The sequence below is a fragment of the Onychostruthus taczanowskii genome, unplaced genomic scaffold (genome assembly GCF_017590055.1).
Source record: "Onychostruthus taczanowskii isolate IOZ18803 unplaced genomic scaffold, ASM1759005v1 scaffold138, whole genome shotgun sequence".
NCBI lineage: Eukaryota > Metazoa > Chordata > Aves > Passeriformes > Passeridae > Onychostruthus > Onychostruthus taczanowskii.
The window spans coordinates 1,110,444-1,125,885 of NW_024498551.1; the positions used below are offsets into that span (position 1 = coordinate 1,110,444).

General features: G+C 62.9%; 3 protein-coding genes across 11 annotated transcripts; 2 read left to right on the forward strand and 1 right to left on the reverse strand.

Moving 5' to 3' along the window:
• Positions 1-50: 50 nt before the first annotated feature.
• SHC1 (SHC adaptor protein 1) lies at positions 51-10,064 on the reverse strand. Of its 3 annotated transcripts, XM_041397348.1 has the most exons (13): positions 10,036-10,064; positions 4,345-4,506; positions 4,035-4,105; positions 3,656-3,719; positions 3,278-3,397; positions 2,795-2,848; positions 2,624-2,675; positions 2,316-2,442; positions 2,050-2,218; positions 1,831-1,891; positions 1,550-1,717; positions 1,205-1,467; positions 51-959 (listed from the first exon to the last, which is right to left on the reverse strand). In XM_041397348.1, the coding sequence occupies exons 2-13, from the start codon at positions 4,501-4,503 to the stop codon at positions 831-833; spliced, it is 1,437 nt and encodes a 478-aa protein (XP_041253282.1). In that variant the 5' UTR covers positions 4,504-4,506; positions 10,036-10,064; the 3' UTR covers positions 51-830. The 3 variants fall into 3 exon arrangements, with proteins under 3 accessions (XP_041253282.1, XP_041253281.1, XP_041253280.1); XM_041397347.1 differs by lacking the exon at positions 10,036-10,064 and having other exon boundaries at positions 1,550-1,714; positions 4,345-5,532; XM_041397346.1 differs by lacking the exon at positions 10,036-10,064 and having other exon boundaries at positions 4,345-5,532.
• On the forward strand, positions 5,648-11,333 carry CKS1B (CDC28 protein kinase regulatory subunit 1B). Of its 6 annotated transcripts, none has more exons than XM_041397352.1 (3): positions 5,648-5,775; positions 10,620-10,742; positions 10,814-11,333. In XM_041397352.1, the coding sequence occupies exons 1-3, from the start codon at positions 5,663-5,665 to the stop codon at positions 11,331-11,333; spliced, it is 756 nt and encodes a 251-aa protein (XP_041253286.1). In that variant the 5' UTR covers positions 5,648-5,662. The 6 variants fall into 6 exon arrangements, with proteins under 6 accessions (XP_041253286.1, XP_041253288.1, XP_041253287.1 ...); XM_041397354.1 differs by having other exon boundaries at positions 5,683-5,775; positions 10,537-10,742; XM_041397353.1 differs by lacking the exon at positions 5,648-5,775 and adding an exon at positions 10,084-10,276 and having other exon boundaries at positions 10,537-10,742.
• On the forward strand, positions 11,262-15,119 carry FLAD1 (flavin adenine dinucleotide synthetase 1). Of its 2 annotated transcripts, XR_005952117.1 has the most exons (8): positions 11,262-11,548; positions 11,650-12,409; positions 12,825-12,972; positions 13,159-13,257; positions 13,345-13,534; positions 13,923-13,996; positions 14,078-14,773; positions 14,978-15,119. XR_005952117.1 is itself a non-coding variant. In XM_041397349.1 (7 exons), the coding sequence occupies exons 1-7, from the start codon at positions 11,399-11,401 to the stop codon at positions 14,211-14,213; spliced, it is 1,557 nt and encodes a 518-aa protein (XP_041253283.1). In that variant the 5' UTR covers positions 11,262-11,398; the 3' UTR covers positions 14,214-15,099. The 2 variants fall into 2 exon arrangements, 1 of the variants encoding a protein (XP_041253283.1); XM_041397349.1 differs by having other exon boundaries at positions 14,078-15,099.
• The last annotated feature ends 323 nt before the right edge of the window (positions 15,120-15,442 follow it).

The following is a 15,442-nucleotide window of genomic DNA, read 5'->3' on the forward strand; positions in this document are numbered from 1 at the left end:
AGGGGAGCACCCGCCCACAGCGACCCCTCCCAGCTCACAGCAGGCAGGCCTAGAGAAATACCAACTTTAATACAACCGCCAGTTCCTTTGGTATAGCGGGGCAGGGGCCTGGGGCTGCGAGGGGCGGGGCTGCGCTTTGGCTTGGGGGAGTTACACTGTGCATGCAGGGGGTCCTCCCGCCAAACCCCCGGGGCTGCCAGAGTTGCCCTTGCCCAGCCGGGACGGGCAGGGAGGAAGGGGACGTGGTGGCACGCGTCCTGGAGCACAAGCATGTCACGGAGGGGGTACAGGGTGCTGGGAGCACGGGGGAGGCTCTGTAACCAGCCCCTGCCCTTGCATAAGAGTGTGGGACCTGCGGGGTCAAGGCACAGAGTTAACACGTAAAGTGATCCGGTACAGTCGAGGGCCTCGTGCTTGGGGGAGCGGAGCCCCCCATGGGCCCCCTCCTTGGCCCAGGGGCCAGAGATAAGGACAGGCTGCCTCTGGCTCGGGGGGCTCAGCCTGCCAGTCCTGAGCCCGTGCTGGTGAGCACAAGAATGGCTGTGGCACAACAGCAGGGCTGGGTTTTGGTAGGAGCTGAGCTGCTCTGCAAAGGCTGGAGCTGGAGAGGCATGGGCTTTACAAGAACCGTTCTCTACCCTGCAGGCACTCACAGCCTGAGCCCCCATGGCCACCAGCTCCGTGTGGTGAAAGGAGAGAGGCCCTGTCCTCAGCCAAGTCCATGCTCAGTCCTGGGTGGAGCACCTGGAAGAGTCTGAGGGCTCCCTGGGGCACGAACACGGCCAGAGGGCTGCGCACTGGGGGTGCCGTGCACTGGGGTCCCCGGGCGCTCACAGTCTCCTCTCCACTGGCTGCTGCAGGCACATCTCACTGCCGGCCGAGATGATGGGCAGGTGATTGTCCATGTGGTAGCTGATGAGGTGGCTGACGCTCTCAAAGCGATGATCTTTTGTCCGCACCTGGGGGGCCAGAAAAGGGGCGCTCAGGAGGCTGTCAGTGCCCACGTGAGGCCAGAGCTACCACCCTCCATGGCATGGGCTGGGCACAGACCTGGGGCTGCACTCTCAAACCCATGCTCTGCCAGGCCCTGTCCATCCCCAGAGCCAGCCCAGAGTTATCCCCTGAGCAGCAGTGCAGAACCCCAATGCTCTGGTGGCTCTTGTAACCCCTAGGACCCCCACTGCTGCCCCCTGTGTGGACTCACCACTCCCTCGGGATCGACGAGCAGCAGATGCTTGGGCTGCCCACCCTGCAAGCCAGTCAGCACGTACTGGCCCGGGGTGGTGGTGCTCTCCCGCACCAGGAAGTCTCCGTTCACCTTCAGCAGCTTCTCAGCCTCCTTGCGGCTCATTTTCCCATGGTACCAGGGCTCCCGTCTCAGCTGCTCCTCCATGGAGGCCACCACCTGGGCGGGGGGCAGCGCCACAGGCACAGAGGGGGGCACACGCAGGGCATCTTCAAAGGGCTCTGCAAAGAGAGAGGAGCGGGGGGACCATGACCAAGCCCACAGCCCTACCCACAGCCCTGGCTGCAGCCACCATTCACTCACTCATGTCGAAGAGGTCCCTCTGAGTGCTGCCGTTGGCTGTGGCGGGGGTGCCAGAGGCTGAAGCTTGGCGTGTCTTGTCTATGTTCTGCACGTTGACGTAGGACGGGTCATCAAAGAGGTCTGTGCGGCCAGACGTGCCTGCTGGAGCTGGGTACTTCTCTCTCCCTGCTGCCAGGAGCACTGTGGTCAGCAGGGCTTCAAGCCCACCTTGGCCCCCCACCAGTGCCCACCATCACAGTACTGGGGTCCATGGAAGAGGATGGAGACACCCATCACATTACCTTGGGCAGGAGCATGCTGCTTCTGGGGGTCATACTCCCCACCGGATGACTGGCCAACAGGCTGCAGGGAGAGGCAGAGATGAGCCCCCATCCCCTTTCCTGCTCCCCACACCCCAGAGACACACAAATAACCTTCAGCAGAACCCATGGCCCACTCAGGGTCCCTATGACTCCCTTATAAGATGGTGCCTCCCCAAGAGGACATGCCCAGAGCCTCACCAGTGTGGCACCCAAGTGATTTGGGGTCTGAGCAGCCCCATCCTGCAGCCGCATGTCCACGACCCCCCCAATGGGAGGTTCCTTGCCGGGGAAGTCGTTGTAGTACTGGTGATCCGGGGCTGGTTCCTCCTCTTCTTCATCCCAGGCAGAGCCATCAAACCCTGCCATCCTGGGAGAGCACAGCACAGATAAGCCCATGACAGCAGCCATGGCTGCATCCCCTCTCCAAAACCACCTTCCTCCTTGTCACATAACTCTGCTCTCACCTGTCGTGGGGGGTCACCAGCTTTGGAGGGTTCTTCAGGTACTGCTTGAAGCGCAGCTCGAAGGCCTGCCCGATGGTGCTGATCACATCCTGTGCCAAGCCTTCAGGACACTCCAGGATGTGGCAGGCTGGGTAGAAAATGAAGGGGTGGGATTGTGGAACTCCAGCACCAAGGTTCTCCACCCCTGAGCCTGCCCTGTACACCCCAGAGCTTTCTTAGGGGTCACCCAGTTCCCCCCCTATGCTGAGCTGATCCTGAACCCCTCCAAAGTGGGGCTTTGGCATCGAGGACCCTTGCAGCACCCTCACCTCTCTGATTGACGGGGTCTTTGGCAACGTAGGCAACATATTCAGCTGTGTCCTGTGGGTGAGACAGCAGAGTGAGACAGGGCTGCTGGGGAGCATGGGGCCCGAGAGCTGGGCAGAGGGCAGGACAGGCCCCTGCACAGGGCACGGATGGGGACCCTGCCGGGTACTCACCGGGTCTCCCCCCGATGCAAAGGAAATAGACTGCATGTGGTGGTTGGCAATGATCTGCAAGGAGGAGAGCTCGTTGGACACAGCCAGGAATTCCCTGTCACCCACCCAGGGGTGGCATATCCTGCTCCTCCCAGGGCTGACCTGCCACAGGGGCTCAAAATCCTGCAGAGCCCTGGTTATGAGCCACAGAGCACCAGGAAAAAGACTGGGACATCACTGGGAGTGGGGTCAAAACCAGGAGATCTGGCCCCAGGCAAGGGGACTTGGGTCTCAGCGTCTCCAGGAGAGATCCCACAAAGCACATGGGATATTCCTCCCACCTCTTCAGCCCCAGGGACTGTGGGGAGGTGAGCACTCATCTCACAGCCCATCCAAACATTCCCTGGGGAGGTTGGGGACATCCCCTGCCCCAGCAAGATCTGGGGTGAGTTACATGAGGATTCCTGCTTGTCCAAAACCAACCCAACTCCTCCCCATTCTCACCTGCTTGCAGTCTGAGGCCATGAGGTTGAGGCTGCTGGTGGAGATGGTCAGGGTGATGGGCATGCCTGCAAACTTCAGGTTGCTCTTGCCCAGGATGGAGTTCAGGGAGCGGCTGCAGGGCTAGGGGCAAATGGTAGCATAGAGAAGGGGCTCCCAGACCAGATAGCCCAGCAGCAGGAGGACAGAGCACATCCCACTGCTTCCACAGCAGAGATGGGCACCTTGTTCTCACCAGTGGCCCTGGCCCAAGCCTCATCTGGGAATCAGAGCCCTGGGCTGACCAGCACAGCACTGCCAGCTGGGCTGGGATCTGGTCCTTGGCCCTGTGCTCAAACCAGCCACAAATGCTCCCCCAGCAGCTTCCCAGCCAGGCCTCACCTTTCTTCTCCTCACGGCTCCCTTGGCACCAGGCACAGCTTCACATACCAGCCCAATGGCCTCCCTGCAGGGAGTGCAGTGAAAGGTCAGCCCCCACAGTGCCTGCCTTGCCCTAAGACCCCTGCAGCCACAGCACTCGGGGCAGTGGGGACACAGGGATCAGCATAGGAGAGACAGGGTGACAAAGTGGAAGCTCTCAGGCAGTGCCAGCTGGGGTTCTTTGGGCAGGCAAAGTGCACTGGAATTAGTGTTTGATGGGCTGCAGCAGCCCCTGGCCCCCACTGAAACCCCCACGTGCTACAAGGGGCTCACCTAGGGCTCAGACAACTTCCTTACCCCTCCCCAAAAGGAGCAGCCCCTGGGAAGAGGCAGAGCTCACCTGGTCACCTGTGTCCTGGTGTTGAAATCCAGAGCCCTCATGGACTGGAGCACTTCCACACAGCCCATGTACTGTGCAAGAGAGCAAGGTGAGCTTGGCCAGCCATGGAGTTTGTCACCCATGTACCCAGGGAGGGGGCTAGGGCCTCAAGCACCCTGGCTCTGCAGCAGTAACTTCCCTGGGAATCCCACTGCCCACTGCCCCCCCTATCCCCCACCCCTCCCCAAAGAGCTTGGTACATCTTGCCACCAGGAGGTCCCCAAATCCCCACAGTGACCCTTCTCAGTCTCCCCCATTCCCCAGCACTCACCCGGACGTGGTAGGAGACCCCAGAGCCCATGACCTTGTCATCCGGGTGCAGCCAGCCACGGGTGGGCTTATTGACAAAGCTGCCGTGGCGGGTCCACTCATCACCCCCCAGCTGGCCGCCTTCCACCCGCGTCTTCTTCCCACAGCTCAGCTTGTTCATATCCTGGGAACAGACAGTGACAGGTCTCACTGAGCCGGGGCTGGCACCACCCCCTGGCACTAGTGCTGGCATCCCAGGGGGACCAGGCTCCCCTGGGCTGCTGCTGGCTGCAGAGCCCCGCAAGCTGAGCAAGTTGGCGGGATTGGAGAGCTTCAGGTTGGCCATTTTGGGGAAGAAGGAGCAGAGGGTGGTAGGGCTCTCCTCCAACTCGGGTGAGAGCTCCCCGAGAGGTGCAGCGTGGCTGAGGGAGGAGGACAGGGAACCAGGCAGAGACTGCATGCTTGCAAGGGACTCCACTGGGGAGGGCAGGACTCCCAGGCCTGCCATGGCCTCCTCCGGAGAGGAGACAGACTCGTTCCGCAGGTGGCTGTATTTGCTCTTTTGCAGGAGATCCATGCTGGAGGCAGGTGAGAAGGGCCACAGCCGCCCTGTCCCGAGTGGCAGTAGGGTGGATGCAGCCAGCTGGGCCTCACAGGGGCCCCACGGAGAGTCCGAGTGCCTGCAGCCGCCGGGAAGCTGCCCCCAAGCAGAAGCCTCGGCTGAACTCTGCGCTAGGTCCACACCAGCCCCACATGGCTGGCAGGGAGAGCTGGGCCTGGGACGCCGGGCAGCAGGTCCAGGGGCTGCCCAGCACCGTGCAGGCACGGCCGATCAGTCGTGATCGGCGGCAGCAAGGACGTGCAGATCCGTTCAGACTGAGAGCAACGCGCTACAGCAGGGAGGAAACGGGGCCGCAGCGACACCCTGGGGAGCCGCTGGCACAGGGAGGGGAGCTCAGAGTGCTCTGGCCCCAGCCTGGAGGTCCTCAAGCCCCTCGCCACTTCAACACCGGGCCAGCAACAAAACCCATTGTCTTCATCCAGGACCAGCTCCAGCTCCCTCTGCCCTGCTCGTTTCAGCACGGCCACCCTCCGCCCCACAGCTCACTCCAGCCCCTGTGCCACTGCCCACTAAGAGAAAATCAAAAGCATGAATATTTAAAGCCCGGAGATGAGGCAGACACAGAGCGCATCCAAGCCCATCCCAGCCCTGCTCCGAACAGTGTCCAGGAGGGAACGAGGTCCTTCTGTGGCAGCCAGCGCCACGCAACCCACGTGCCGGCGGTGAGCAGCTGCCGTTGGCTTGCCGGGCTCTGCCGGGGGGGAGCAGCGATGCTGAGATGACACCGGTGCTCGCAGCTTCCAGGAATACGGGGACATGCAGTCCTTTGAGAGCACAGATCTTGCCTGGAGGGCTGGTGGGAGAAAGAGGACGGCCAGGAGCAGGATACAGGTAGGCTGTGCGCTGGGCAAGGCAGGGCTCAGCACAAACCCCCAGCCGTGGTGGGGAGCCTGTGGGAGAGGCTGCAGCTAATCGCTGCTGCTTCCCGCATCCCAGCTGCTCCTCCCGGGAGAAGAGATGAAGGGGCTGCGGCTGATCGGAAGAGCTGTGCTGACTCACAGGCGGCGGGGCAGGCTCTGCCCGCGGCGCGGGCTGCGCTGGGGCTGGGGCGCAGCGCAGGAGGGGCTCCCGGCGAGGGGAGGGGACGCAGCGCTTATCTGGAGCAGAAAAATCAAGGTCACAGGCGGAGCTAGCGGGAGCGGGCGGCAAGAACGTGCTGGGGGCAAAGTTGGCCCCTTCAGCCTCGGGGAGGAGGGCGAAACTCCCACCTGTGGATCAGGGGGCTCAGGGGCAGGTCTCCCCTGTTGCCCTGTCCTCGACGCACTTGCACGCAGCAGGAACTTGGGCCAGCCCGACTGTGCTGCCCTCCGCAGCCTTGGTCCCACTGAGGGACAAAAGCTCCCCCATCCCCTCTAGGACGAGGCAAGGAGTTCAGACAGAGCACAACCCCCGACGCATCACAAGCCAGATCCTTCCGAACCACCAGGTGCTCTGTCCACCAAACCAAACCTGGGTAAATCCAGGCCAAGGAAAAGGCTCTCCCTGACTGGAGCCTTCACCCAGCACTGCTTGGCACTGGCAGCTGCCTGCCCCACTTGCAGTGTGCCACAAAGCCTGGCACACTGCCATGAGGACAGGGAAAGGAAAGCCACAACAGGGCTGGAAATTGCCACCTACGTGATGCGAGGGGCTGTGGCACACGCGAGTGGGCCCGTCACTGAAGCATCTTCTTGGCCATGCACACTAGCTCTGTGAAGGCCAGCCCCCCCAGCTCAGCCACGGTGGTCCCACAGGCGCAGAGAGCCTGTGCTGGCTGTTCCACAAAGTGCCTGTCCCCTCCAGGGGCCCCCGGCTGTTCAATGCTGTGACCTTCCTGTGGCCGCAGCACCACTCCTCTAAAGAAAAGCAGGAAGCCCGGAGCCAGGAAGTTGCTGGCCCGGTGAGGGGCCAGTGCAGCCCTGTTGCCAGGGGAGCCTGGCTGGGCAGCATCAAGTGGCCACGGAGCAGTGGGGTTTGCCTGTGATGGACTGGTTGATGTGGGCCTGGGCTTGCCTGGCACGGCAGCTCTGTGAGCCCTGATGCTTCCCCAGGATGAGAGCAGGAGGGAATTGCAAGGGTGCAGGAGTGTCTCCTTGGCCCCTTTCCACCACCCCAGGGCTTGGAGCAGCCATCACCTCCAGGCAGCAAAGGGCTGCTGAGCCTCACAGCTGAAGCTCCTGCTCAGACACATCACTGCTTTTATAAGCTAGAGTAATTCCTGATTTTCTCAGAACCTTCGAGGCCAGTCTGCCCACACCACTCAACAGCCTGTTACAAGATGCATCACAGCTCCCAGCCCTTGGGGACCATCACAGCCCCCCCAGCCCCAGAGTCTACCTCAGGGCACCAGAGCTCCCCCCCAGTGGGCTCTGAGTGCAGAAGGCAAACCTGGAGATGTGCAAAGGCGCAGAACACCGGCCCTGCCTGAACAGGCACTCCCAAACCCCATCCCACAGCCCTTCCCCTTGCCAGGCAGAGCTCCTGCCCCTGCAGCAGAGGATGAGCAGAGCAGCTGCAACCACTGCCCCCAAGGAGCTCTGGGGACATGTCCTGGCCCAGCTGCTCCTTGTGCCCTGCCACCACAACAACGATCATGAGAACAACAATGGATCATGAGAAACAGAGGGACCTGTACTACTTTCAGGTACCCGTGACTGGGACTTCACACACCACCTGGGGCAAGGAAGAGAAGCAGAGTGGGGATGCTCAGGGCTCCACTACCATCTTCCCTGGAAAAAAACTGGGAGCTGAGTCAGAGGCCTGAACATACCAGTGTTCAGGTTTGGCAAGAAATCGCAGCAAGGTGCAGGCGGCCACACATACAAACCTTGCCCTGGGCAGGAGACCCCCTCTGTCCAACTGCAGCCAATGCTGAACCTCTGAGGCAGGGGGGAAGCAAAGGAGAACACTCAAATCCAGCCAATAGCTGATTTTCCCCCACGCATCACAGCAGCATCGAACAACATTTATGCATTTCTGCACGCGACCTCTCCTTCATTCTGAAGAGGGGGTTAGGAGATACCAGTGCAGATGTGGGGAAGAGGCCGGAGACCTCCCAGAAGGCAGAGGAGGCAGGCAGGATCCACCACCGAAGCCACTTAGCCCTCCACCGAAGTCCTTACCACATACTCCATCGCCGGCGGAGGGCAGGGCAGGCCCCGGGCAGGGAGCAGAGACACACAGCCCCTCTCGTCTGGCACTCCGACCTGCGGTTCGGGGACAAACAGGGAGTTAGCCAGCCCTGTCCCAGCCCGCTGAGGTGGGTGGGGGCCACGGTGCCAGGAGGCAGACCCTGCTCCTCCATGCTGTCCACAGGTGGATGGGGCTGTGGCTGCCGCGCGACATGCGGCTGGCACAAAGAGTAACAGAAACCTGGAAGCCACCTTCTTCCCATTGGAAAGAAGGTGGAGATGGGATGCGCTGGGACAGGAACACCAGGCTGAGCCTGGCACTGCTTGGACCCTGCCCACACTGGCTAGTGGTATCGGGGGCCTAGAGTCACTCTGTGACCCAAGGAAAGTGCTGGAGCCAATCCCTGCCCAGCCCAAAAACCAGTACTGGAAAGCCACACGCAAGGAGGGAGAGCAAAGGCAACGAGGGGGGCAGAGCTGCCCCCTCCTCCAGCCCTTCAGCTGGCACCCTGATGCAAAATTATACACAGAGCCCCCAGGGCTGTGTCCCTCCCTCCCAGGGGACCAGTGAAGACAGGAGTCATGGAAAGAGTCTACAATGGGGGTGAGCTGGCAGAGGCAGGAAGCTCTGCGAGGGGAAAACAAGGCAAGCAAAGCACTCTTCTCACTCCCACTGCCACTGCCCAGCCAAGGCAGTCAAGGACAGGCCAGAGGAGCAGTGCAGGGCAGCAGACATGATTTACTGCTTGGCAGCAATTGTACCTTTATCTGCCTGTGCCAGCTGTCGCCAGTAGCTTGAACGGCAGCGAGATAAGGAGGGCTGTGCTTGGCCAAGGCAGTGGAGATTGAGCCCTGCAGCACCACGCCACCACCAAGCAGAGGTGGTGACCGAGCCCTTTGGACATTGGGCACCGAGGCTGGTGGCAGGGAAGGAGCATCTGGACCCAGGGTGCTCAGCCTTACCAAAGCCCATTTGTGTCCCTCCCGAGGATGGAACACTGCTGTGCACAGCGCTAGAGGTGGCCCAGCCAATGCATTCCCCCACCAAAGGGCAGTTGGTGGATCCTCAAGCCCTCCTTGGCTGAGAGGAGACGGCATCTTCAGCCCCTCTGGTACAGGCTGACACCAGGGCAGCCCTGGCAAGTACGGAAAATAAGTGCCCTTTGCCCACAGACTTCTGCAGCACCAACGTGGCAAGCAGGGCCCAGGTCACATCTCCTCGGAAGCCGTGTCCATGGTCTGTAACCTGTGTGGGTGACCCCATCTAAGAGATTCAAGGCGAGAAGCAAGAACAGATGGACACAACACACTGCTGGAGAGCAGACACAGATCTCCAAGGGGGAGCAGCTACCCCTGTCCACAGCAGCTGGGTAGGCTCCAGGTACTCCCTGCTGCCTTACTCTGAAGCACAGAGGGCAGGAGGGCAGACCCCAGCACCGCAGAGGCCGAGGAACCCTCCAAACGCAGCCGCTGCCCCGTCCCTGCCGGAGGTCATGCCAGGCTTGCGGCTCGGGGCTGTCCCCAGACCCTGCAGCACCTCTACAGCCGGTGTCCTTCCGGTGTACCGCACGGGGTGGGGACCCGCCAGCCGGAGCCCCAGGCACACACAGCCAGCCGCCACGCCGGGAGGGTCAGCCCAGATCTCAGCACGGCACCGGCTCCTCCAACCCCCGTCCGGCGACACACGGGAGGGTCCGGGCCTGCCCCACGGCCAGGCTCCCGCACGCCGGGCCAACGAGGCAGCTGGGAAGGGCGGCTCGGCCCTCACAGCCCGGGGAGCGGCGGCGTCTCGGGGGCGGCTGCGGCAGAACGCCCAGAACTCGTTCCGCGGAAGGCGGCGGCGGCGAGCGAAGCGGCCTCAGTCCGGCGACACTGCGGCCGCGGGGGCACCGCGGGGCCTGGCCCTGGGTCCCGGGCCCGGCGCGGGTCCCCCCTCCTCCATCCGCGCGCGCCCTCACCGCCCCGGCCGGCGCGCGCTCACCGGGCACCATCGGTCGCGCGCGGGCCTCGCGCCGCGTCGCGAGCGCGCCGGCCAATGGGCAGCCGACTCGCCCCGCCCCCGGCGCGGAACCGACCAATAGGCGCGCGAGGCGGCGGTGTTTGAAAGCGCCGCGGGGGGCGGGGGCGCTAACGGCCGCCGAGGGAGGGCACGGCGGGCCTGTCATGGCGCACAAACAGATCTACTACTCCGACAAGTACGACGATGAGGAGTTTGAGTATCGGTACGGAGCGGGAAGGGGTCCCGGTAACATCTGCTTGATAAGGATGCAGGGGTCTCGGTGAAGGTTTACTGGGCTGAGGGAGGGAAATGCCTCGGTAGCGTAGAACGGTGGGGTGGGGAGGCTGTTAACGGCTCGCGAGTGGGAGGGGGGCGGTGGGCGAGTCGTGGCTCCCTGACGAAGCGAGAGGGGAATTATCCTGGTAACTCGGGGGGTCGCGGTGAGGGTTCTGTGTCGGGTCACGGCTCTGGTGCCGTTAACAGCTCTCCGGTGGGGAATCTCCGTCCTGGGCAATGAGGGGTTGTTGGGGGTGCCCCGGTGTTGACTGAGAGGTGCGGGGCTGCAGGCACGTGATGCTGCCCAAGGACATCGCCAAGCTGGTGCCCAAGACCCACCTGCTGTCGGAGTCGGAGTGGCGGAACCTGGGCGTGCAGCAGAGCCAGGGCTGGGTTCACTACATGATCCACGAGCCAGGTGAGCCCCGCGGGGGAGCGGGTGGCGCCCAGGCGGCCCGGCCTGACCCCCTCTTTTGCCCCGCAGAGCCCCACATCCTGCTCTTCCGGCGGCCATTGCCGAAGAAGCCAGAAAAGTGAGTGGCCCCTGGTCTGCCGAAACTCTCAGTCCTTCCACGCTGAGAAAACACCTTCCTTCTCCTCGGCATTTCTCGGGGGCTTCACCCTCTGACCCTCGACGCTGCCTGGGCGTCGTTTTGTCGGCTCGGCCCTGGTTCCGGCGGCCCTTCCCGTTGCGATGCCTCCAAAGCTTCAATAAAGTGATGTTTGGGAGCTGTCTGTCTGCAGTGCCGGGGGCAGCTGGGCTGGAGGGCGAAGGGATCCCGGTACCGCGGAGTCTGTCCCGCGGGGGTTCCCGAGGAGGCTCCCCGGGGTCTCCGGGGGAGGGAGCCTCCCCGCGCCCACCGGAGAGGGCACGTGCCCCGGCCCGCCGGGCACGGCCACGGAGGCGGAGCTGCACCGGCACCCCCTCCACCCGGTTCTGCGATGGTTCCGTCCCGCAGGTCCCGCCTCTCGGCCAATGGGAGCTGGCGGGGCCGTGTGACTGACGTGCGGGCCGGCCTGTGAGCGCGCGGGGCGGTGTCGCGGTGTGCGGAGGTGCCCGGGCAGCTCCATGTGGGGGGTGCTGCGGGCTGCGGGGCGGGTGCGCGGGCCTCTGTGCGCTGCCGCCTGTCGCCCCATGGCTGCTTCGGGCCCTGCAGCGGAGGCCCAGGGATCCGCCAGCACCGCCGGCATCATCATCATCGGCGACGAGATTCTCAAGGTGCGGCCCGTGGCGGGTCTGGGCTGCGGGCGGGGGGCGGGCTGGGGCCTGTGCCTGGGGTCGGGGCGCCCCGCCGTCATGGGCGTCTCCGGTCCCCTCAGGGCTACACGCAGGATACAAACTCCTTCTTCATGTGCCGGCGACTGCGGGCTCTCGGCGTGAGTGTCGCCCGGATCTCCGTGGTCCCCGACGACGTGGAGGCCATCGCCAGCGAGGTGGCCACCTTTGCTGCTCGCTTCACCTTCGTGCTGACTTCCGGGGGCATCGGCCCCACGCACGACGATGTGACCTTCGAGGCCGTGGCTAAGGCCTTTGGGGAGCGGGTCGTCCTCCATCCCGAGCTGGTGGCCATGGTGCACAAGTTCTTTGGCAAGACAGAGGAGCAGTGCCCTGAGATGAAGCTGGCTCGCGTCCCCGAGTCCTCCCGCCTCAACTACGGCACAGACGGGCACACTGGCAGCACCTTCAAGTACCCGCTGGTCAGTGTGCGCAACGTCTACATCTTCCCCGGCATCCCGGCACTGATGGAGCGTGCCCTGGATGGCCTTGCTCACCTCTTTCACAGCAAACAGACCCACTTCCACTCCCGCACCATCTACGTGGCGTCCGATGAGATGCTCATCACGCCGGTGCTGGACAGGGCTGATGCCACCTTCCGAGGCCGCGTCAGCTTGGGCTCCTACCCAGACTGGACCAGCAACTACTACCGTGTGAAGCTGACCCTGGACTCAGAGTCAGAGCAGGACCTGGAGGAAGCGTATTGCTTCTTGATGAGGGAGCTGCCACCGGGTGTTGCCGTGCCGTTGGTGAAAGACTGCGTCTCTCCAGCAGCTGTGGAGGTTTATGGCCTGGCTGAGTCAGGTACTGGGAAGAGGTGCTGCAGCACAGCTCCGTGCTTCCATGCTTCTCCTGGGGCAGTGGGAACACCAGCCTGGGAGCAGAGCTTGCCTGTTGTGCTGTGCTGGGAGGCTTGAGGCGTGCTGCAGCTGCAGTGGGCTTCATGCCACCCAGGTGGGAATGGGACCTGTAACCTCATTTAGGGCTGGTGGTGGCAGGGTCTGAGAGCACAGTGTGCAGCAGTAGCTGCAGTGCTGTAGTTCCCCAGTGCCCTCATGATCCTTGTCACACTGTGGCCCAGATCTCTGGGTTGAACAGGCTGTTGGCTGTGGTACCAGCAATGCCTCTGCTGTGTGTCCAGAGGGTGAAGTGCCCTAGGCCCTGGGGCCATGCTAAGGGAACATGAGCTGGGCAGGCACCAACTGTCCTGTCCTGGCAGGCTCGGCCCTGGGGCAGAAGGTGGCAGCAGCCCTACGGACGATTGAGGAGGCTTTGGACCAGTACAGCCTGGTCCAGCTCTGCGTGGGCTTCAACGGGGGCAAGGACTGCACAGCCCTGCTGCACCTCGTCCATGCTGCTGTGCAGAGGTACCCACGCATGGGGCTCCAGGCTGGGGCAAGGCTGAGGGGTCCTGCAGACTCTGGCCAGGGCTCTGGAGCTCTTGCTGGCTCCACCCTGGGGAATGAGCGGATTCCTGGGCTCTAGCTGGTCGGATCTGGACGCTGCCTTGCCTCCAGTTGGTCGGAGTCCAGCTGCACCGGGTCTCTCTGCAGGCGGTTCCCAGCGAGGCAGGAGAGGCTGCAGGTGCTCTACATTCGCATTGTGTCCCCGTTCCCTGAAATGGAGCAGTTCATTCAGGCAACAGTCCAGAGGTAGGAGGCAGAGTGGGGTGGGCTGCTGCCCAGAGGCTGTGCAGTGCTGCTTGCAGCCTGCAGACAGCTGCCCACCTGCCTGTGCAGGTACGGGGTCCAGCTCTGCACTGTGGAGGGCTCCATCCGGGAGGCTCTGGCCCAGCTGAAGGAGCAGCAGCCACAGCTGGAGGCTGTCCTGATGGGAACGCGCCGCACGGACCCTTACTCACGCACCCTGACCCCCATGTGTGTGACAGACCCCGACTGGCCCCCTTACATGCGGGTGAACCCCTTGCTGGTACGTGGCCTCCACTTGCTTTGGGGCTGGAGCATTTGCCACAGGGCCTGGCAGGGGGACTTGATGGGGCTGGGAATCAGCAATGATCCACCCCCATCCTGGACAGCTTCTCTCACAATTCTCACTCTCCCAGAGTATTTGCTGCCCCTCTGTGCAGCTGTGGTGCCCCTTGCTGCAGTGAGGCTGCTGGTGCTGTTGGGCAGGGCTCGTTCTTGCCTGCTGGGGGGGTGCCCTGTGTTTGGGGAGGTGCTGGGAGCAGCAGTGGTGCTCTGATGACCATCTGGCTCTCCCAGGTGCTCTCCAGGAAGGTCTGATTTGCTTCCCTGGGCAGCAAGGGAGCAAGCAGCCTTTTGCCTCTGCCTCAATCCCTGCCCAATTCTGCCTGCAGGACTGGACCTACCGGGACATCTGGGAATTCCTGCGCAAGCTCTTTGTCCCCTACTGTATCCTCTATGACAAGGGGTGAGTGCCCAGTGCTGCCCTTCTCACATGCACGGCCAGTGGCCCTGGGTGCAGTCCTGCAGCTGCTTCTTCCCTCCACAGCTACACGTCCCTGGGGAGCATGACCAACACACAGAAGAACCCAGCCCTACGCTGTAGCGATGCGCAGGGCCGGGAGAGCTACCGGCCTGCCTATGAGCTGGAGAATGAGGAAGAAGAGCGCACCTCCCGCCGCTGAAGGCCACGCTCTGGGAGCCTCCACTGGAGTGCTGCTGGGAGTGACTGAATAAAGTTGCTGCCTGTCAGCACTAAATAAACCTGCTGCAGTCTGCACTGCACTGGCACGTGGTCTTGTTGAGCCCTGAGGGCTCCATGGGGCAGGAGTGGGAGGAACAAAAGGGTCCCCAGGTTGTGCCACCTCCCTGCACCCACTGTTGTAGGATTTTTGGAAATGCAGAGAATGTAGTAGGTTCCAGTGCTTGCCAGGGCCCCACACGTCAGCACTGCTGCCTCTCCCACCGTGTCAGATCCTGCTGATTCCTCATGGGCCACGCACCTCTTCTGCACCATGGCAGCCTGTCTGCAGGGTGCTCCCCATCAAGTGGCACGGGTACTGGCACTGCCAGCACCCACTGCCACCTCCCTTGGGCTGCGCCTGGTCTCCTGGTTGCTGCGGCTTCTGTGGAAATGCATCTACCTCCTTCTCTGCAGCTGGTGCATCCGTGAGCTGCTGGACTAGGGAAGGCACCCCCCAGTGTCACAGGACCCCGTCAGCCCCTGCCTGCCCTGGTGCTGTGGGTGAGTGACCTGCCTGCAGCTTGACTTGACATGGTGCTTGGAATGTGACAGGGACCTGGCAGTGGTGTGTGGGGGTGGCAGAAACCAACCATGGTGCTCCTGGAGTGAAAATGGCCTGGCTGTGGCAGTTCTGGGGGTTGAGAGGGTGTGGCCTTGGTACTGGTCAGTGGGTTGTTACCCCCTGTGCCTCTCTCCCCTCCCCAGGACTGTCCCTGTTGCCCTGTGCTGATGAAGCTGACGGACCTCTGGCGCTGAGACTCTGCTCCAGCCTGTGCTCCCCCTGATCAGAGACCCCAATAAACCTGTGCAGTGCCTGAATGGCTGCGTCTGTTTGGGCAGAGCTCTGGGAATGTCTGTGTGTGTGTTGTCTCCCCCAAACCTCCCGATCCTCGCCCTGGGTTGCACTAAGACACTCCAGCACACCCCTTGCCCCTGTCCAGGACTGAGGGTCCCCACGTCCCTTGGGGCCAAGGGGCAAGAGTGGGGGCTGGGGTTGTGCCTGCATTGCCTGCCTGCTCCCCCACTCCTGGCCATTTCCTGTTCCAGTCTGTGGGAAGCAGCTAGAGGAAAATATCTCCAATGGGCCCAGCCTGGCTGGGAGCTGCAGCAAAGGTCATGGCTGGTGGCACCAGAGCATGGCTGTGGGGGTGGCTGTGGGTCTGTGAGCCC